This window comes from Chelmon rostratus, chromosome 23 (assembly GCF_017976325.1).
Source record: "Chelmon rostratus isolate fCheRos1 chromosome 23, fCheRos1.pri, whole genome shotgun sequence".
NCBI lineage: Eukaryota > Metazoa > Chordata > Actinopteri > Chaetodontiformes > Chaetodontidae > Chelmon > Chelmon rostratus.
The window spans coordinates 5,841,229-5,862,754 of NC_055680.1; the positions used below are offsets into that span (position 1 = coordinate 5,841,229).

At 40.2% G+C, this 21,526-nt stretch overlaps 1 protein-coding gene across 1 annotated transcript in view; it reads left to right on the forward strand.

Annotated features, from left to right (window-relative positions):
* dnah2 (dynein, axonemal, heavy chain 2) overlaps nt 1-21,526 on the forward strand; it is a 212,666-nt gene that overhangs the window by 169,581 nt on the left and 21,559 nt on the right. Inside the window, exons 49-80 of the mRNA XM_041965689.1 lie at nt 240-420; nt 1,265-1,403; nt 1,864-2,081; nt 2,616-2,696; nt 2,887-3,012; nt 3,221-3,331; nt 3,633-3,821; nt 4,265-4,368; nt 4,974-5,163; nt 5,526-5,706; nt 5,958-6,085; nt 8,045-8,197; nt 8,333-8,458; nt 9,842-10,060; nt 10,680-10,797; nt 11,143-11,279; nt 12,231-12,368; nt 12,515-12,673; nt 12,909-13,061; nt 13,352-13,443; nt 13,625-13,820; nt 15,196-15,420; nt 15,675-15,779; nt 16,609-16,797; nt 17,108-17,193; nt 17,387-17,517; nt 17,716-17,865; nt 18,380-18,547; nt 18,725-18,885; nt 19,329-19,468; nt 20,695-20,827; nt 21,262-21,401. Of these exons, the coding sequence (XP_041821623.1) occupies nt 240-420; nt 1,265-1,403; nt 1,864-2,081; nt 2,616-2,696; nt 2,887-3,012; nt 3,221-3,331; nt 3,633-3,821; nt 4,265-4,368; nt 4,974-5,163; nt 5,526-5,706; nt 5,958-6,085; nt 8,045-8,197; nt 8,333-8,458; nt 9,842-10,060; nt 10,680-10,797; nt 11,143-11,279; nt 12,231-12,368; nt 12,515-12,673; nt 12,909-13,061; nt 13,352-13,443; nt 13,625-13,820; nt 15,196-15,420; nt 15,675-15,779; nt 16,609-16,797; nt 17,108-17,193; nt 17,387-17,517; nt 17,716-17,865; nt 18,380-18,547; nt 18,725-18,885; nt 19,329-19,468; nt 20,695-20,827; nt 21,262-21,401 (4,767 nt within the window). The remainder of the gene's footprint in view (nt 1-239; nt 421-1,264; nt 1,404-1,863; nt 2,082-2,615; nt 2,697-2,886; nt 3,013-3,220; nt 3,332-3,632; nt 3,822-4,264; nt 4,369-4,973; nt 5,164-5,525; nt 5,707-5,957; nt 6,086-8,044; nt 8,198-8,332; nt 8,459-9,841; nt 10,061-10,679; nt 10,798-11,142; nt 11,280-12,230; nt 12,369-12,514; nt 12,674-12,908; nt 13,062-13,351; nt 13,444-13,624; nt 13,821-15,195; nt 15,421-15,674; nt 15,780-16,608; nt 16,798-17,107; nt 17,194-17,386; nt 17,518-17,715; nt 17,866-18,379; nt 18,548-18,724; nt 18,886-19,328; nt 19,469-20,694; nt 20,828-21,261; nt 21,402-21,526) is intronic.

The following is a 21,526-nucleotide window of genomic DNA, read 5'->3' on the forward strand; positions in this document are numbered from 1 at the left end:
AGCCTCAAAGACTACCAACAAGGTTAATTGAAACCTTTTGGCACAAAGTGAACATAATAATCCTTACAAGGATGGCATTTATTGCATAAAATGTGCATTACACTAAACTGTGCAGGTTTACCTAACAAGCTTCACTGACTTCTTCCGCTGTGAAAGAGTTTCACCATTGGAATTCTTTATGAGCAATCAGCAGCAGTCATGTTTAACCCCCCCCCCCCCCCCCTCTCTTTATTCCCTAGAGGCACAGAGGAGGTTTTCCAGTCCCTGGAGGACAACCAGGTTATTCTGTCGACAATGAAGGCTTCTCGCTTTGTCAAAGCCTTTGAGCGGGAGGTGGACCACTGGGAACGCCAGCTGTCCCAGGTGCTGGAAGTCATCGAGATGATCCTCACTGTGCAACGTCAGTGGATTTATCTGGAGGTACTGTACAGGAAACATACTTATCTACTTAACTTTTCCATACGATCCATTATTTTACATGGATATTCATTGCTTTACGGTTGGCATATTATTGTCTGTGAACATTCATCATTTGATGATGTACACATTTCTTATCTGTTGTGGTCTTTTGTTAAAAGAGTTTATTTCAGTAGACATGTTGATTAATTGTTGGATTCTGCCACACAATAAGTTCTTTTGGAGCAGATCTAGCTCACAGTGTGGCAACCCCTGTTGGCGACATTGTTCACTGTTACACTGTGTCTACGCGGGAGGCATCATGTGAGCAGCACGTTAGCAGAGCAGCAGCAACTTCAGCGCTCTGTTACAGCACAGGTTACTGTGTATAGGTCAACTGTGCTTTCGCAACACACAGAGACCAATACACAATCACTGTATTTATGCACATAAAACAGAGGAAAAGGGATCACCTTACGTCAGCTGGGTAGACAGCTGGATTGATTTACATAGGAGTGCATTTGTTCTATAAGATGCGCAAGAGACAAATGACGAAAAGCACCGCTGAAACTCCTCCTGTGTAAACACCCAATTTTAAAACACACCAGGGCTTGTTTACAACATTGTTGCCAGTCTGCATTCTGTGGAAGGGCATCTGGCTGAGAAGTCCATATACTGATTAAAGTATCATTTAGTTTGAGCCTAGTCTGACTGAATGATCTCTGTCACAGCTCTCTGGTTTTGGTTTTCTCACTTTTGTTTTCTATTATTATTGTTGATTATCCCCTTCTTTTTTAAGTTTTCCTCTTTCCACTACCACGATCTTTCTGTGTCACTTTCCATTTTTTGCTTTTTTTTATCACTCTAGAATATTTTCCAAGGAAAGGACATCCGGGAGCAGCTGCCTTGTGAGTGCAAAGAGTTTGAAGACGTTAGTTCTAGTTGGAAGACCATCATGGGCCGACTCCACGAGGACAACAATGCCTTGCAGGGAACACACCACCCCGGTATGACAGCCTATTTAATTTTTCTTGAAACAACATGCTGTTATCATAACCATACCATTAGATTTCCTTGTGTGTCTTTGTGGCATATAAACAAATGACCTTAATCAAATTTTGTGCTTTTATATAATGTAGGCCAATATTTCTATGTCGTAAACTTGTGTTGTCTAATGTTGAGATGTATTTATTTTCTTTTTGCTATAGTTGTGGGTATACAGCTACTTTGAAACGTGGCCCATGTTTATTCCCAGTCCTTCATGTGAGATGTAAATTCTACTTGAAATTTAGAGTGAAGACAATATCACAAAACATGTGATTAAAGAATAGTTTTAAGGATTCTTGTGTGTTAAAAATAAACAAACCTGTGATTATGGCATCAGCCCAAAGAGACTTAGCATGAATAAAAACAATATTCAGAACAACAACAATATTCTTGAATCAGCCTCTCGTCTCCGTCTTTCAGGCTTGCTGGAGAAGCTGTCAGAGATGAGCGCCAAGCTGGAGGAGATCCAGAAGGCCCTGGACATGTACCTGGAGACCAAGAGGCAGATCTTCCCAAGATTCTACTTCCTTTCCAATGATGATGTGCTGGAGATCCTAGGGCAGTCACATAACCCAGAGGCCATGCAACCTCACTTGAAGAAGTGTTTCGACAACATCAAGAGCCTGCACATTGAAAAGGCAGGGAACTTAGATAAAAATCAATCACAGTTACACATACTTTCATTAGCTAGTGTTACCCTATTGCTCAGAGAGATTTATTTAAGCCCATTTATCAGACTGGGTTACTAAACATCATACATCTACAAGTGGTGTTTCTTCACATGAAGTTCTTTGTTGCACCAGATTCAGTCCTCTATTTTCTGCGCATAATGGGACACAAAATATTGGAAAGCTGTTATATGCCCCATATTTTTTAATCATGGAATTGTCATATTTCATAGCTGATAATACATTTTGAGTCAATGTAGTCTAACTCTACGCAGGAAATATAAATAAAGAGTACTTTCAAAGTAAATATGAGATCAGAGTTTACTCAGGATTTGGAGCAAAACAACATGATCCAGACAGCCCAGGTTTAATCATTCAAACCTTCAGGATGAACTGTCCTCAAAACGTGGACGTCAAAACACTGTATTCAGATTATACAGGATCATACTGAGATGGACCATGGACATACAGAGAACTGCCACTGTGTATCTGTGTTTTCTACAGCCGTTTGCCCGTGGGATGTTCTCTGCTGATGGAGAGTTTGTTGCGTTCCCCATCCCAGTGAAACTGGACAGACCTGTGGAGGTACAGTAGTGGTGATCATGGTGATGAGTGTTATGTTGATTAATCTGAGTGAAGTCATTAGCATTCTCTACTATAACTCTCTTTATTGCATTGATTAGCATCAATACTATCATGATATTGGTGCTAATGAATGCAATAAAGAGAGTTATAGTAGGGAATGTTTGCACCATTTTGTTTTCTGTTTATATAGGTTTGGCTGTGCGATGTTGAGAAGACCATGCGTGCTGAACTAAAGTATTGTTTGAGTGAATGCCTTGGTGCTCTGAAGAAGATGACAGGACAGAGAGACAAATGGGTCAGAGACTGGCCTGGCCAGGTACGGTCCTCTCTTGTTTTTGCCTCTTTAATTGCCCATCTACTGTGTACTACAAATCCCAGTTCATGCTGAACTCAAAACGACTTGCTTGTGGAACTAGTAGGTAATGTGCACAATTATTAATGCTAACATAAATTAAATCGAAGTTAAAAGGTTATTTAAAGTGAAGGATTCAGTTTTTGTTAAATGTGTATTCTTCCTGTTTTAGTTGCTGATCACAGCCAGTCAGATCCAGTGGACCGCTGACGTCAGTTACTCTCTCATTACCAGCAAGGAGAGAGCTGATAAGTCCTCCCTTAAGACCATGAAGAAGAAACAGGTTTGATAGACTTTTTGTCACTGAGCTGAACTGAACTAAACTATGCTAATGCACCAGTATGTCTCCATACAGTGCTCTGTACCTAGCATGATAATTCTAAGCTTGTGAAATGTGTCTTGTGTCATCTGTGTATGTTGTTTATTGCATTTTCAATAATGAAATTTACCTTATTATTATTATTATGTACAAATCAATGTGTCAGACTTCTCAGCACCATGGATAGCTGACAAAATGATTTAAGAATTTACAAGCTTCCAGTAAATTCATGTGCTCCTGTGCTAAAACTGTCTTCATTTCTCAGGTCTCCATGCTTCAGTGCTATTCAGAGACCATCCGTGGCAACCTGTCCAAAGTCCTGCGTCTGAAGATTGTAGCGCTGGTCACAGTGGAGGTTCATGCTCGAGACGTCATTGATAAGCTGGCTAAGACAGGCTGCAATGACATCAATGCTTTTGAGTGGCTCTGCCAACTGCGACTGTACTGGGAGAAGGTATGCTCTGAGAGGGACAAGTAAGGACAACAGACAGGAGACAGTATGGATGGATAGTGTATGGACACTATGGAAAATGAAGAGCACATAAGACATTAATTAAGCCATGATTTCACCAACATTTTGTTACTGTTCTTTGTAGCTTTTGGGCTTTTGTGATTTATATGATAAGGTCTGGAATCCATGCGGTGAAAATACACCTCAAAACATTTTGTCTTCTCCATGAGAGTTTTCCCATCTCTGAGTTTACTGACATTTAGTCACAAAGCTGAAAGCAAAACTGATATAAAGAACAAGTGGGTATAGATAAATAGGTTTTATTGATTCAGTATAATATACACGTATTTTTTCACTCTCCACCACTGGGATCAGTTTTGTTAATGTGAGCTGGAAAGAGACCAAAAAAACCTCCACTAAACTTGTTTTGTTTGTTCCCCCAATAGGATGTGAATGATTGCATAATCCGACAGACCAACACACGGTTCAAGTATGGCTACGAGTATCTCGGCAACTCTGGACGGCTCGTCATCACCCCACTTACTGACAGGTCACAATCTGATACTCAGTCAATTAGTGCACCAATCAACCAATGCATCAACACATCAATCAATCTGTCACGTGCTAGTAATTAATTGATGAATAATATAAATATATTAAAGTTTATTGTATTTTTATATTTAAAATGTCATTTTTATGTTGAATATTGGTTCCGAGAATTAGGCCTCTGAATGATTCCCCATGCTGGAGACTAAGGGCAGATTTACACCATGATTGCTATCTTGTGTAATTAAATGTCAAGTAAATAGCATGAGAGCAGACAGAAGCTAGCATTAGCATTGTTACAGTAGTGTAATCACTAGATTACACCTTGGCTCTTTGCACATTCGCAGATAAAAGGATTACTGCCAGTTATTATTTTAATGGTTGTTACTGTGGGTATATTAGTGACTGCAATATGTAATTTATTAGTTCACATTGGAGCGTCTCATCTCATATATGATATATCACAATCTCATAGATTTATTTTTAGTGTACAGCATAAAAAGCTAAGAAACATGTATTTCCATGTGTGGGCCACAAATATAATGAATGCATATAATGAATTTCTTTCTACACTGCTTCTCATTGGAGTAAATGTTTGATTCTGTTCAGGTGTTACATGACCCTGACCACAGCGCTCTATCTCCATCGAGGGGGCTCTCCTAAAGGCCCAGCTGGTACTGGGAAGACAGAGACTGTGAAGGACTTAGGCAAAGCTCTAGGCATGTATGTCATTGTAGTCAACTGCTCTGAAGGACTAGACTACAAATCCATGGGACGCATGTACTCTGGCCTGGCACAGGTAGGCAAGAAAAGAGATTATGATGGCGATGATGACGACTATAGATAAAACCTGCAATACCTTTGAGTGATGAGATATGACTGAATATGCTGTTAATTATGTCTTTGTAAATGCAAGATTGGGTCTGTGTATGTTAGGGATTTCATTTTTTTTTTTACTGTCAACTTACTGAAACACTTCTTTTACGCTAGCCAAGATCAAAAACACCTAATTTAAAGTAAGATCTTCTCTGGGTTAGGGAAATAGTAGATTGCTCTTTCTCTCTCTTTGATTAATTATTTATTTATTAATTATATATCTTTTTTCTCTGTGTAATTGAACTCTCAAATTTGTATGTATTTCATTGTGTCCACGCTGAACAGACAGGGGCATGGGGGTGCTTTGATGAGTTCAACCGTATCAACGTTGAGGTGTTGTCAGTAGTGGCCCAGCAGATCCTCTCCATCCTGTCTGCCCTCTCAGCCGGACAATCCAAGTTCCATTTTGATGGACAGCACATACGTCTGGTCTGGTCATGCGGCATCTTTATCACCATGAATCCTGGTAAATCAGTACCGATATGCAAGTGTACACACTGCATTTTACTGTATGTGAATATATGTTGGTAGAAATGCAAACATTTGAATGATACTGAGCATGTAATTGGACAGACGACAAGTGTAATGTTGTGTAAATAGAAATACTTCATTGGATGAGAGATTTAGATTTTTTTTGTGTGTCATGAAAGCTGTCATAATTGGCTCTTTCTCTGTGTGTGATTCTAATCTTTTCTCTCCATTTGTATTTTTTCCTAGGTTATGCTGGTCGCACTGAGCTTCCAGACAACCTCAAGTCCATGTTCAGACCTATCTCCATGGTGGTGCCAGACTCTACACTAATCGCTGAAATCATGCTGTTTGGAGAGGGCTTCAACAACTGCAAGGTACGACCACTCAAGGAAAATTTATACTGGTAGTGTGCTGGGAAAGAAAGAGGAAAATAGAACAGCTGAAAGAAGGAAACCATGTTAGTAAGGTTAGTCTTAGTGTTAGGGTTAAAGGGCTGTCTTGAGAAACCAGGATACTGTGGCATATAAACGCTGTATCCAGGTTTCTGAACACTCTTTGTTGGTACAGAACCTAGTGCCTGAGATGGTGAAAAATCAAAGCGCAACTGCATACAGTCGATAAGAAACACCTGTTATAATTATATATGCATGCATACAGGGATATGAATAACCAGGTTTCTCATGTTCCATGTAAACACCATGTCCTGACACACTCATCGACTTCTGTGGCCAGGATCAGGGCATTAATTGAGCTTTTTTTTATTACCATCCCTGACCGTCCTGAAATATAGTTTAAACTGTCCTGAAGTAAATGCTTGCCGTCCCAATTAAAACATGGCTGGATTGTACAGTAAAATTATTTTGATAATTAAATGCAGACACATCATGTCCATTCAAGATGGGGGGCATGTGCCACACCAGAATATTATTATTGTTATTATTATTTTTTTTTTAATTTAATTTTAGATCTTATTTTGTAGTTCTGATCCTTTTATGTTATGAGTCAGACTTATTCTTCTAATTATGTCATAGATCATACCCTAAAAAGTGCAAAGTTCCAATGTGAGGAAGTTATGCAACCTTAAGCTAATTCACACTTCCGACATCCCTCACACCAAGAGAACAAGTTTGTCCCTGTCTCTTCCGTAGTTTGTTTGTCGGTGTGTCCACTGGTGACACCAAAAAACGAAAAATCACAATAACACTTTGGGGCATCGTTGTAATGGCCTGACAGCCGTGACAGTGATATCTGGAAGCAGAGTAGTCTGTCAGGCCGTTGCAATGCTGTCCTGAAGCAGTTGTGTGATTTCATGTTTTCTGGTTGTGTTGTGTTTTTTTATGTTGGGTCTACCTTATTTCTGTGGACAGTAGTGATTCAGGAATGTGGGGATGCTGCATTCTTCTATGTTGCTGTAGGGAATATTCTTAAACTCTCTCACTTCTCAATAACAAGGCCTTGTCTTTATAGTGGTTGTATCAGTTAAATTAATTCTGTCTGGGTGCTATTTTTACCCTGTACACAGTTCTGAATACGCACTAATTTGCAAAGTGTATCTTGTTGAATGATCACAGCCTTAATGAAACATCCCCTTTTTATGTGAAGAGCTCAGGCAATCAGCAGATGAGATTGAGTTCTCCTACAGCGATAGAGATGCAGTATCATCAAATCAATCTGATGAAGTCAATTAAAAATACTATGCGTCCCTTTTCATGTCACCACCACAGAATTCAAGGTTTTTTCATTATTTATCAAGTAAAAGTTTAATTGAAGGTGATCTTGTTGGAAAGTGTGAATAGCAGGAGCCTTGGCTGAACACAGAACAGCGGTGGGTGTTGATCGATCTGTTTCCCTACTGATTTATAGCTCCTGTTAGGGAATGGTTTATGTGTGAATGTTCTTCTATTGAATGTAAAGTTATACTGTATATTATACTGTAAAGTATATCAGCACATATAGACACTAAACCTGGTAAAAAAAGCTACAGCAGGCTAGGACAACTTGAGTGAACAGCATGAAAACAAACACGTGTCATACTCAGTTCACATTATTCTCTTTCGCTGCAACACAAGCTAGCTGCATGGTTGAACAGATGTATGATTTGAGACTTGATGTCCACTGAGGGAAGTGATGGGTTTCTGTTCAGTGACATGCTTTACTGGCACGCTGCTCAAAGTCACCCTGGCTCATCTCTGGTTTATATGTGCAAATTTTAATCCTATTTAAGACGGCATTGTGCCCTTCTGCCTCTTTCTTCCTTTGTTCCTTCCTCTCATGTCTATGTCTGTATGTTACTGTCCGTCACTCTATCTCTGTCTCCATCTTTGTCCTCATAGCTCCTGGCTAAGAAGGTGTTCACACTGTACTCCCTGGCAGTGCAACAGCTGTCTAAACAGGACCACTATGATTTTGGCTTGCGTGCTCTCACCTCCTTGCTTCGGTATGCTGGAAAGAAGCGCCGATCTTGCCCCAACGTTTCTGATGAAGAAGTAGGTCTCTCTCTCTCTCTCTCTCTCTCTCTGTGTAAAACTTCTAATTAACTAACAACTGTCCTTCAAATTAACTAAACTTTTCAATAGGATGGGTAATTGTGAGCAAGTCTGCATTCGTATCTCTGCCCTCAGGTCCTGCTAATGGCTATGAAGGACATGAACATTGCTAAGCTGACGTCTGCGGACCTGCCACTGTTCAATGGGATCACGCAGGACTTGTTCACTGCTGTGGAAACACCCACTGTAGATTATGGCAAGGTAAGTCAGCAATCGGCGTTTCTAGTGTCATAACTAGTGTTCTGCTTTGTGTACTCTGACCCAGTCAGCTGAACCTTTATTTCTTTTCTGTGCAAGTAGATGTGGAAGGAAAGCTGCCATTCATGTGCCCCAGGGGTTGCCCTGACAGTTGTCAGCTCCTCCTAATATCAATTGTAGCACCAATATATAGATATAAAGAGCTCTTACCAATACTGAAACTGGAATGCTCAGCAGTTAGACACCACTGCTGTCACTGCGTCTGACATCTTACACTTAACTTATTCATTGCCTCTCTGTCTTTCTATGTGGCTGTCTCTTTAACTTTAGTGGAAAGTGTTGATAAAGATCGCTGTAAAAACAGATGTATATACAGTACATATATAATTATATAGATACGCATCATCACATGCAGAGCACTCGCACAGCACACATCTCCACTTTTCCAACACAGTCAGCATCTGTGTATCTCTTTTTTTATTTGTCACTGTAACTGTCTTAACTTTCATCATCAGTTACTTTCTGTCTTTGGTATACAGTATACCCTTGTTTTTCGCGGGGGTTACGTTCCAAAAAGAACCCGTGATAGGCAAAATCCGTGAAGTAGAAACCTTTTTTTTTTTTTTTACAATTATTATACAATTAAATACTCTATTATACATTGAAAAGAAAGAACAAACCATTTTACAGGCTCAAGCATTTGTTTCACAAATACAAGTACTTTAGAAACGTTTTTTTCAACAAATAACTTCTGTGCTGTGCTGTCAAATAATAATTTTAATCATCGATGTGAACAGAAGGCTTCAAATTGCGGAGATTAGCACCGCCCACCGCGAACCGAGTAATTGGATGAAACGGGAGAAAATTAAAAATGATTATGAAAAAAATACAAAGTACAGTCGGACAAATAGTGACTCAGGTGTATTTCACTGCTCTTCAGACTGAGCCGCTGCATCCTGACTCCGCTCTGCAGTGTTTTCTTCTTTTGAAGCCCGCGGTGCAGGTGTGTTTGTTCGGGAGAAGAACATAGCGATAGGCAAAACTCGAAATTGCAAGAGAATTTGCACGTACGTAATGTAAATTTGGCAAGCTGTTTTACGTACGTGTACATTTTAAACTGCAACGTTATTGACGCACAGGTAGAGAAGAAGCGGAGTGACTTTTTAGCCAATCAGAATGCAGAACACAATGCACGAAGCAAATCCGTGAAGTAGCGAAACCGTGAAAAGTAAACCGCGTTATAGCGAGGGATCACTGTATTATATGTACCAAAATAGACAAACTCAGTTCAACTTCGCGCTGGTACAGTGTGGTGTATTCGCAGTGTCATTCAGGGTATCACCATCACTGACTATCTGGCTGTCTTTTGCTGTCATTTTGTTGCAGTTGAAGGAGGCTATAGAGGTGCAGCTCCGTCAGAGCAATTTGCAGGTGACTCCTTTCACCATGACCAAAGTCATCCAACTTTATGAGACCAAAAACTCTCGACACTCCTCCATGCTGGTGGGGAAGACAGGGAGCGCTAAGAGTGTCACCTGGAGGACCCTGCAGGGAGCCCTCACGGCCCTCCACCACAGGGGAGTGCCTGGCTTCCAGCTGGTGCAGGTCAGTGTGGATGGAAAACAAGACACTGTAATTTATTGGCTAGTACTGCTGCTCCCTTTTAGGGTTGTGTTCTAGACAGTCTAATGTGCACAAGCTGACAAATAACATCTGCCTCTGAAAAAAATATAATTTATTGTTTTAAATTCTAACTCTCCACAAATTAGTCTGCTTTAGGTCATGAAGTGCTCCAACTTTATTATGGAAAATCATGAGTAAAACATGGAATAAAAGTACACATTATGAGCACTGATATTGTTGTTTTATTATTGCTTGCTGTAGATGGACTCAAATATCTAGGTACACTTGCCACCAAAATGCAAACCACTCTATTGTCACCCTTCTCCATTTTATTCTATTTGCTTGATTGTATTTGCACCCAGCGAAAAACTTATGTAACTGGTTTGGTGGACATTACTGTTTTCATCATTACATGTTCTTCTTACTGCTCTGTCTGTCCTACCTTATTCCTCACTCCAGCAGCATGTGTAACCAAAGTGTTAGTACACACCCTAAAGACATATACTTATCCTTGACAAGCAGACTTAAGTAATTATGATCTGCCATTATAATGCACTTTTTCTCATCTTCTCTTTCATTCCTTGGTCCCCATGGCAAACAGGAGTATCCTCTGAACCCCAAAGCAATGAGTCTAGGAGAGCTGTATGGAGAAAATGACCTCTCCACCAGTGAATGGACTGATGGAGTGCTGTCCTCCCTCATGAGATCAACCTGCGCAGGTGCCGACACACAAGAACACACATGTAGTACAAGTGAACACATACAAGGGACTGATGATTCTTCCTCTGCCCATTCCCAGTTCAGAATTCCACCTCAACTGAATCACATCATATCATCATATTTTATATCATTCATACATGTACAAATGTTTAAAATGTTAATAAAATGTTTAAAAAAATATGAATAGCTTTTAAAGTAGTAATATTAAATAGTGATAAATGTTGTGTGAAAGGAGCATCCAAAGCTGGTGTGCATTGCATAGACAAGCTAATCCTACTGTCACTTTAAATGTCACTGTCACTTTACTTTTTCTGTCACACACTGCATCTCCTCTCCTTTCTTAGATGAGAAACCAGATGAGAAGTGGATTGTGTTTGACGGGCCTGTTGACACACTGTGGATAGAGAGTATGAACTCTGTTATGGATGACAACAAGGTGCTCACGCTCATCAATGGAGAGAGAATCTCTATGCCTGAGCAGGTGAGAACAGAACTGGAAACAAGGCTCATCTGCGTTTTTCACAACAGACATTTTAATTTTTCTGGAAAAGCACAGATGTTTCAAATAACATTAACAACATTAATGGCTCTGTTCTATTCAAGTGTCCCAGTAAAGCAGTAAGCCTGGGATTCTCCTCTCTTACATTTCAAAATGTCTTCCATTAAAACACATTTTTAATGTAGGAACATGTGGACATTGTGTTAAGTATTAAAGTGGATTCATGGTGCCCATGTACACAGTCGACATAATTCATAGGTTTTCAAACGACCAGGAACTAAGCATTGCCAGCTTTCACCAGTTTCCAAATGGAAAGCAGTGAATGTGCAATGACTAAAATGTCTTTTGTTCTCAGCAGCAACAAAAAGGAAACAAACTGAGCTGTTTTGGTTTCTGTTTAGTAAATCCGACAAAACAAACGCACAAGGACGGGGGAAGATTAATGGCTTAAAATTGAGAAGGAGCCAGAGCTTTCAAGTGACTTGATCCATTTAGCTGGCTCACGTCAGAATTGGAACAAAGTGACAGCCAACAAATCACCACCATGTTTGTGTGCTTTACATGATTAAAAGAGGGAAGGAGCTTTAAATAAGATTAACACCACAAACTAATGAGCTGAGAAACACAGCTGTCCTCTCTAGACACACTGACAATAAGCATTAATGTGTATGATCAAAAAGTCATTGTTTTAAGTTGATTCACTTTCTTTGAAATTGAAGACAGCATTCTGTCTCTTGAGTAGAGAACATAGTAACATTGAAATGTACCTTTTTCAATAGCAGTAATCTGGTGCAATAAAATGTTGTTTACAGTCCCAGATAAATAAACTGATGACAAAACAATCAAGTTAATTGCCATATATTATTATATCATCAACCATGTACAGTAAAATGATCACAACATTAAAACTGTATATAAATTCTTCTATCATAGGTGTCTCTGCTGTTTGAAGTAGAGAACCTGGCAATGGCCTCTCCGGCTACAGTGTCTCGCTGTGGGATGGTCTACAATGATTACACTGATCTGGGATGGAAGCCTTTTGTACAGTCCTGGCTGGACAAGCGACCCAAGGTACACTCATAATAACTCTTTAATAACTCTTTTTGTAAGAATACATTGATTTAAGGAACATAACAAAACTGTCATGAATGGTGATTTAATGACCGTATTTTACCCTCTCTCCTCCATTTTCTCCCCATTACAACATGTCTCCACAGGCTGAAGCAGACCATTTAAAACGTCTGTTTGAGAAATATATAGAGAACACACTGAACTTTAAGAAGACCAACTGTATGGAGCTGATTCCCATCACTGAGCTTAATGGAGTAACCTCCCTCTGTCGCCTCTATGACTCCCTAGCCACATCCAGCAATGGGGTATGACAAATATCTCAGTGCCTTCTGTAACCTCCACTGCACACCAAGTTTCCAGCACACCTTAAATGTTGAACCTTAATGGTATTTAATGTAACTGACTAAGACTTGTGACTGAGATTAAGACATATATTATCCAACTCTACCCCATTTCATTCGTAAGTAAGTTCCAAAACAAAGGCTGACATCATCTCTAAGCATCCCCAGTGTAAAACAATGCAATTCACTCCTTTCTAAGGTGAATACTTCGGACACAGAAAATGTGGGTAGGATGGTGGAGCTCTGGTTCATCTTTAGCCTTATCTGGTCCATCTGTGCCTCTGTTGACGAGGATGGGCGCAAGAAGATAGACAACTTCCTGCGGGAGATGGAGGGCAACTTCCCAATTAAGGTAGAGGACCTTAAGAGCATAATACTTGTTTACACACATGTGACTTACAATGTCAGCCAAATGGCACTGTCTCCCTTCACCTGGTTCCTTCTTTGAGCAGTGTTAGGTGCACTGTAGGTTGCAACTGCTGCAAGCCTTTGTCGGGTTAATGTAGGCATTTTAAATGCACCACAGGCATAGTAATAATAATTAAAAATAATAATAATAATAAAAGGTAACTCTGTATGCCACTTTTCATCAGTTTTAGCAGCCACCAACATTCTCTAAAGTGTTTGTTGAAACTCTTTCAGGACACGGTGTATGAGTACTATGTGGACACCAAGAACAAAGCCTGGGCTTCATTTGAAGATAAGCTGCCAAAGAGCTGGCGATACAATGCCAAGTAAGTAACCAGATGGTCTTATGTAGCTGGCATCTATTGTTGTGTGCATATATGTATGAGTTTGTGGATGTTTTATCCATTTCACTATATGCCAATTCAGTTATTTAACTTTTAGAGATGGCACAAGTTACCACTAACATCCAAGATACATCAATATCTGTCCCTCTGCCCTCTCCTGCAGCACTCCGTTCTATAAGATTATGGTTCCTACAGTGGACACACTTCGCTACAACTTCCTGGTTAAGGCCCTGGTGTTGGCTCAGTACCCAGTTCTGCTCACAGGGCCAGTGGGCACTGGTAAAACCTCAGTGGCCCAGAGTGTCCTGCAGGGATTAGATAAGAAGTGGACCGCCCTCACTGTCAACACGTCTTCTCAGGTTAGGGCCTTCGCTCTTCTTCTTCTATCCTCATAAAAAACAGTTTGCCTTTGGAAAGTTAAGTGTTACTGCACTGGAAGGTCATTTTGGTAAATGGTATAATTTGGTCTTGATATTTTATTTGTCCCTCTTCATTTGCATGTGTGTCTGCCCTCTTGTCTTTCCAAGAAACTTAAGGTTATAATTGGAATATTCCTGGTGTGTCCTCCTGTGCCAGACATCCCTAGCCCTTGACTTATTAATTAAGTCTCACTAAAGAGAAACCTAGGATATAAGTACCATTTTATGTTTTACTATTTATGTGTTATTATTTACATACTGAATATCCTGCATGTCCAGTAGGCTGCACCACACATGCTGAAATAGAGTATATATGCACAGAACTCACCCACAGATGCACAGGCTAGCACACACATCTCATCTGTCCACTAAATATAACTCTGGATGAGCCGCCCTCACTTGCAGCCTGAGATGCCGTCATACAGAGATGATTGAGTACAGGTGTTGGGTGTGCATGTGCTTGTGTGTGAGTGCAACTGCCTCCATCCCACCACGTCATGGCTTTGAATAGCCTTCATCTCGGCTCTACTACAATTAGAGTCAAAGTGCTGTATTGCTCTAAGGCGGACGTCAGTGCTGGATGGCAGTGATGAAGGGCTATTAGAGAGCCCCCCCGTCCCCCTTTTACCACCATCACCATAATCACCATCACCCCCACAGCCCAGCTCTAACCTGGCAGCTCTCTCCCTACCATTTTTCCCTCCTCTTTCTTCTGCATCTGTCTCATTTCCTGCTGTATAAACTGATTCATATATATTTTGGGATAAGTGCTCCTTATTAATCTTCTCTCTGCACTTTTCAGCTCTCTTTCCTTTACACACTCTTCTTTATTTAGTTGATCTGCACATCTGTTAAGTTCAGCTTTAGCCTCTTTTACACATGGTCTTAAAATTTTTAAAGTGTCCCCCAAGGTTCAATTTTAGCTCCTATTCTATTTTCTGTATTTATTATAACATTGGGAAACCACTAAATTGCATCTTTATGAAGATGACATAGTGGTGTACTCAGATACCCTTTTTCCACAGTTTTGTAGTATCTTCTTCATTTTAGTTATTTTACTCTCTTTTGTGTTTTATTGTAAAGCATTTTGAAACTGTGTTTTGAAATGTGCTATTTAAATAATGTTTATTATTATTATTTTAACTTGTGTACTGTCTTGGCCAGGGATCTCTCGAAAAAAGATTTCAATCTCGAGGGACTTCCTGGTCGAATAAACTTTAATCAAAAAATGAAATAAAACCTACAAAACATTTCCAAGGTACACAATATCATTTCATCTTTGTCTCTCTCTCTGTGTGTCTCCATCACTGTCCAGACCACTTCTAATAACATCCAGGCCATCGTGGAGAGCCGCATAGAGAAGAGAACCAAAGGCGTGTTTGTGCCAGCAGGTGGGAAGCGCCTGCTGTTCTTCCTAGATGATGTCAACATGCCAGCCCATGACCTCTCCGGCTCCCAGCCGCCACTGGAACTGCTGCGCCTCTGGATTGACTATGGCTTCTGGTATGACCGCAAGAAACAGACCCTAAAGTTTGTCAAGGTGAGAAAGGTCATTTTGATGAGGGCAGGAGTGAGGTCTGTTCATGTGTGTGAGAGATTTAGATATTATCATTTTTCAACCTTCTTAGTGTCTCCTCCATAATTGCCTTTTAATTACCATTCATTTTTGGTCTGTGAGGAAAGAGCTTTATCTGTGTTACGTTTCATTTCATAGATGTGTGTTACTAAGATCATTAAACACTGCAGATTTCTGTTGTGTGTGTTGTCTGTTTGTGTGTATGTCTGCTTTGTTAGGACATGTTCTTGTTGGCAGCCATGGGGCCCCCTGGTGGAGGGAGGACTCATATTTCTGACCGCTTACAGAGTCGTTTCAACCTCATTAATATGACCTTCCCAAATGTAAGTCCTGCTGACAATTTTTTTTCTTCTCTTCTCTTCTCTTCTCTTCTCTTCTCTTCTCTCTGACTTTTTGCCTTTACTACTGAGGACTAATTGTGTCATTATAGTACTATATTGATTTTTACTTAAATGGTCATTGAAATATATTAAATAGGCAAGGAAAACTAAGACTATTAAATTAGCAATGAAAGAAATACCCATGATATTTACAATGTGATGTTTTGACATTTGTCTTGTGTGTAGGCTGAAGTTTTACCCACTAACTATAGAGGTTTGATTTAAAGAGACTTGCACCCATTTCAAAATGGTCTTTTTCTTTATCTGTGTCTCTGTCAGTCTTCCTGTCAGACATTTTATTATCTTCCATCACCATTTGTCAACAACTTTTTCATCTTTCTGTACAGGAATTGCCCTGATTATGATTATAATCATAGTCATAATTATAATGATAATCACTTCAAAATTGCACTCTCTTTCCCTGACATCCAACACCAAGAGGATTCTGATTATCTCAAAGAGTTTTATCCCTTTTTTTGTTTGTTTGTTTGTCTTGTTTTGTTTTATTTCACTCTCTTCACTCATTGTTCACTCCCTCTCCACATCACCTCTTGTCTCTTTTCAGTCTTTTTCAATTATCTCTTTTTCTCCTTTCAACCTTTGCCAGTTCTTTGTATGAGGTGGACAAAATAGAATACCTCTTAGAAAATTCCTATTCTGTTTTTCTCTCTCTTGACCAGTACAACTTTGAAATTCTATATGTGTATCTTATTGATATGGCTGTATCATTCACAAGATGTACCAAACATGAACACGTCTTCTCTGCATGCAGGAGTCCCAGATCAGGCGGATCTACAGTACCATGATCAACCAAAAGCTACAGGGGTTTAAGGAGGAGGTGAAGCTCATTGGAGAGATTCTGACTCAGGCCACCTTAGAAATGTATCATGCAGTTTCAGCTCGATTTCTTCCCACTCCAGCCAAGATACACTACCTCTTCAACCTCAGGGATATCTCCAAGGTACACAATAATACATAAAGAGGGGTTAGCTTCATACAAGTATACACCACAAACACACTGAACGTACAGTTCTTGAAATATGTTCTCATGAAAATACAAGTAGATCCTTTTTCAAGGTGGTTTGATGTAGGAAAGCACACACTAAGCCTCACACTGGTAGTTCGGTATAACCATTATCACTGCCCATTATCAACGTATTTAATATGGTTATTATACATTTATTATACATTCAAACTGTACTATAATAACGTGCTAATTAAAATGTTAGATGACACATGTTTGTTTTTGTTTCTTGTTCCGCCCATTCTAGGTCTTTCAGGGTCTGCTCAGAGCTCACCCAGACTTCCATGACACCAAAAACAACATCACAAGACTGTGGATCCATGAGTGCTTCAGGTAAACATATTTACCATAGTTCCAGCGTCACTGTGACAGTGTCCTTATCCATCATTATCCATCAGCTCAAGCCTTGCCTTTATCCAGTTGTGAATGGTTTTCTACTTTATTTTACATTACCAAAACATTTAGGTGCTTTTGTTGTGTATATATTTCATAATATTTGTTGTTGTTGTTTTGTGGTTGATTTCAGAGTTTTTTCAGATCGGCTTGTGGATCACACTGACATGGAGGCCTTCATTGCTTTGCTGGGGGAGAAACTGGGCTCACTCTTCAACCTCACGTTCCACAACATCTGCCCAAACAAACAACCGCCAATATTTGGTACATTTATTATTGTACACACACATGCATGCACATTGCAATGTCAGAGTGTAAAAATATCCTTACAGATAGGACAATGGATTGATAATGGACTGTGATTTAAGCAATATAAAACTGATAGACTGATGACTATATCAGATATGAATGTGTATACATGTGCTTATTTATCATAATCATTGCAATAATTGTGTGTGTCAGGTGATTTCCTAAGTGAGTCTCATGTATATGAGGACCTACTGGACATGAAGGGCCTCAAGAAGTTCATGGAAACCCAGCTAGAGGACTACAACCTGACACCAGGCGTAGTGCCAATGAGCCTGGTGCTCTTCCGAGACGCCATCGAACACAGTGAGCATGAAATTACCCTGATGCATCAGCCCACTGTGTGAAAAACACAGCCGGAGACTCAGCTAAAAGCTTCCCTTTAGCTGAAATAGAGAAAGCCTCTCAGCACCAGAATCTGCTGCCGACACACTTCTGTCAATGTGCTACTTCACCACATACCACTGCATTACTACAGAAACAACATGAATGAGCACTTGCTTGTATGTATTGTTGGTTTGTACATGTGTGCAGTGATTTTCAGGGACACTGAAGTTCTATGTCAATATTAGAACAATTTTCCACTACCTTTTAATCGATTGCACACTACTAAAAGGTAGTAGAAATAAAGTAAACTGTATGTATGACTGGAGATTTTGTCATATGCAGCATAATAACCTTCTAGCAATGCAAGCTGATTTGAGAAGAACGTGTCATTTTTTGTAAGAAATCCTTTTCAGTTGTACAAATCATGCACAGGGTAATTATACGAATCCTGTTAAGAAAGGATTTGGGTAATATTTTTGTCTTTCCTCCACAGTAACACGTGCAGTGCGGGTGATAAGTCAGCTCAGGGGCAACATGCTGCTGGTTGGTGTTGGGGGCTCTGGTAGACAGAGTCTGTCTAAGATGGCTGCCTCCATCTGTGAGTACCAGGTATTCCAGGTGGAAGTCACCAAGCAGTACCGCAAACAGGAGTTTAGAGAAGGTGAGGTGAAATACACTACTATTACATTCACAGATGATTGAGAAAGGGAATGTATTACTGTCCCACTTCTTTTTTTCTGGAAGTAGCCCCTGTGGTCTGGAAATTAAAACATGTTTCTTTCATCCCATCTTCAGTTAGCTACATTACAATAGGTGTTTTTTCTGTCTTGGCTTTCAGACATCAAGAAGCTGTACCGTTTGACCGGGGTGGACAACAAACCTACAGTCTTCCTGTTCAATGACACCCAGATTGTAGACGAATCCTTCCTAGAGGACATCAATAACATCCTGAGCTCTGGAGAGGTGCCTAACCTCTACAAGCAGGATGAGTTTGTTGAGGTCTGTATTGTCTTCAATTTTCATGTCTATTTGCGTACTTGAATATTTCTATTAGGAAATCTACAGCTAAGACATAGGTGATTTAAATGAACCCAGTTTCAATCAGAATGTAGTGAGGTTTGGTTTAAACTATTGGAAAATGCCTTGACTCCATCAAAAGCCGACAAAGTTGTTATCCGTGGTCAAATTATTGAAACCTTTGCTGGACAAATACGAAATGTTATTGTCACATGCAACATTTTCCTGATTTTCTCAGTTTCTCAGTATTGCTGATTAAGTCTGCTCTCGAAATCTACCATAAGTAAGAAACAGCCTCCATTGTATTTGACAGTTTGACAAACATCATGTGCATTTATAGATCATTAAAGTTTATATTGAAAAGACATGTCTAGTCAGTTAATAACAATTGTCACGACATGTTTCTGTTGCTGTTCTACATCTAGGTATGCAATGCTCTGTCAGAGTCTGCCAGGAAAGACAATGTGGTGGAGACTCCTGACTCTTTGTTCAGTTACCTGATAGAGCGAGTCAGGAACAATCTTCACATAGTTCTCTGTATGAGCCCAGTGGGAGAGCCCTTCAGGTAGGTTCTGATACTGTTTCCTGCAGCACACTGCATCCTATATCTTGAGTCACAACATGTTCCTCTCTCCTCTTTGAGACTCTTGTTTGCTGTTTATGGAAATGAGTACAGTATTAATCACATTGTAGACCTTATAGCTGAAGAGTCACAGCATTTCAGCAGCTTCTCTGTAGCCACTGTATGTGCATTGTGGGATTACCTGAAACAAATAATTTTCATTTCATTTTGTGGTGATTTTATTTTACACACAATTCAATACTGGCTTTCACAGTTAGTGTCCATACAGTGCCCAGTAGTTTGTATTTCTATAGTTAGAAGTTCTATAGAGGTACTGTTAAATCAGTGCCTCTCAGTCAGCGGCACGTCTACACTGTGGCCTGTAGGTCATGTCTCACCAGAAGACAGTATGTTGGCTTATTGACGCCAGGTCTTGAGCAAATGAGGTCTAATAACTCGGGTGATTCTGTTGCAAGGACATAAGGCTTAGTGTATTAACAACCGGTGCGGATGCTGTGACAGAGAGGGTCGACTGTGTGCACCCACACACAGATGTAGAATGCACACAGACAGACACACATTTTCTGTTAATCATTCATTCTTTCCCTTGTCACACAGATTCTTCTCACAAAACACCTCTCCCCCTTGGGCACTGATGGCCTGGTTGTAATTAGTGGCACAGGGTAGTGGTGACATGTAATGCTGCTAATTGGGCTAGCAGGCACCATTACCCAGAGCTAATCGCCATTCTCTGTGTTACAAGGCATCCTGGCCCTCTGACCACTAGCTGCTAGCAGGATCCATATCACATTGCCAGAGCTCAGGGAGCCCTGCTACACCAATTAACCAGCTAAACTCACTGACTGACACTGTAGGTCTTGAGGTCTTGAGTATACTCTGCTGCACCTTGCTGTAGGAGGTTTTCTCAAAATGGGCCTGTTGAGAGCTTTTGTGTCATTCTGCCTGAGGCTAGTCAGTGTTATTTACACATCTGTTTTAAGGTACCCATCTGAAAAGACAGCCTTTGCAGCGAAAAACAGCATTAGTTTGAATTACTTTGAAGCACATCCAGGGTGCATAATGGCTTCATTATTTGTTTTTTTTCCGAAACCAACTGCCAAATGTACCTGCTTTAGTTTACAGACCCTGTGTCCACAGGGCTGTAGTGGGGATCATTGCATCCACAATTTATATCTGGATAATATTCATAAATGTCTGGTTGCCAACAGGAAACGTATCCTCCAGTACCCAGCACTCGTCAGCTGCACCTCCATTGACTGGTTCTGTGAGTGGCCCAAAGATGCTCTGCTGGAGGTAGCTGAGAGGTACTTGGATGGGCTGGAGCTGGGCTCCTTGGAAGGGGTGAGGAATGCAAGCACACACACATAAACCTACATTTTTATTTGTGGGCATTTGATTTCATACAGCTAAACTGGTACCTAATTGACACTGTGATGCATGAATCTGTTCTCCCATCATCTGTCAGTTCAACCTCATGTGACAATCAGTCATTAAAGGAAAGATGAAAGGGAGAGGATGGCTTTTTGGAATGAAGGCAAAGACCTGGACATGACTGAACATGGACAGAGAGCTCTACCTTCCAGTTTTTCACATAAGGGGCCTTCATTTTTGTGCCCGCTAAACATTATCAAATATGTAACTTTAGCTTTGAACTGCTATGAACCTGCTGTGACACTCAATCAATTAATAAGTAGTAAATAATCTGACTCCTGAAGTTGCATTCCTATTATCTGAATTTCAAATCATCTTTCTACATACGTTGTATGGTGTTTTAGATCCAGACAAAGGTTGCCACCATCTTTGTGACCACACACCAGTCGGTAGCAGAGGCATCCCAAAGGATGAAGTTGGAGCTGAGGAGACATAATTATGTGACACCCACCAACTACCTGGAGCTGGTGTCTGGATACAAAAAGTAGGCATCTTTAGTGTTTCTCCTTCACTTATTCTTGCCTGTCTTTTCACACCACCTTCAAATGCTTCATATTTCTCTTCAGGGTTACATAGATGGATAACAAAGATACACTAAGCCCCTATCCT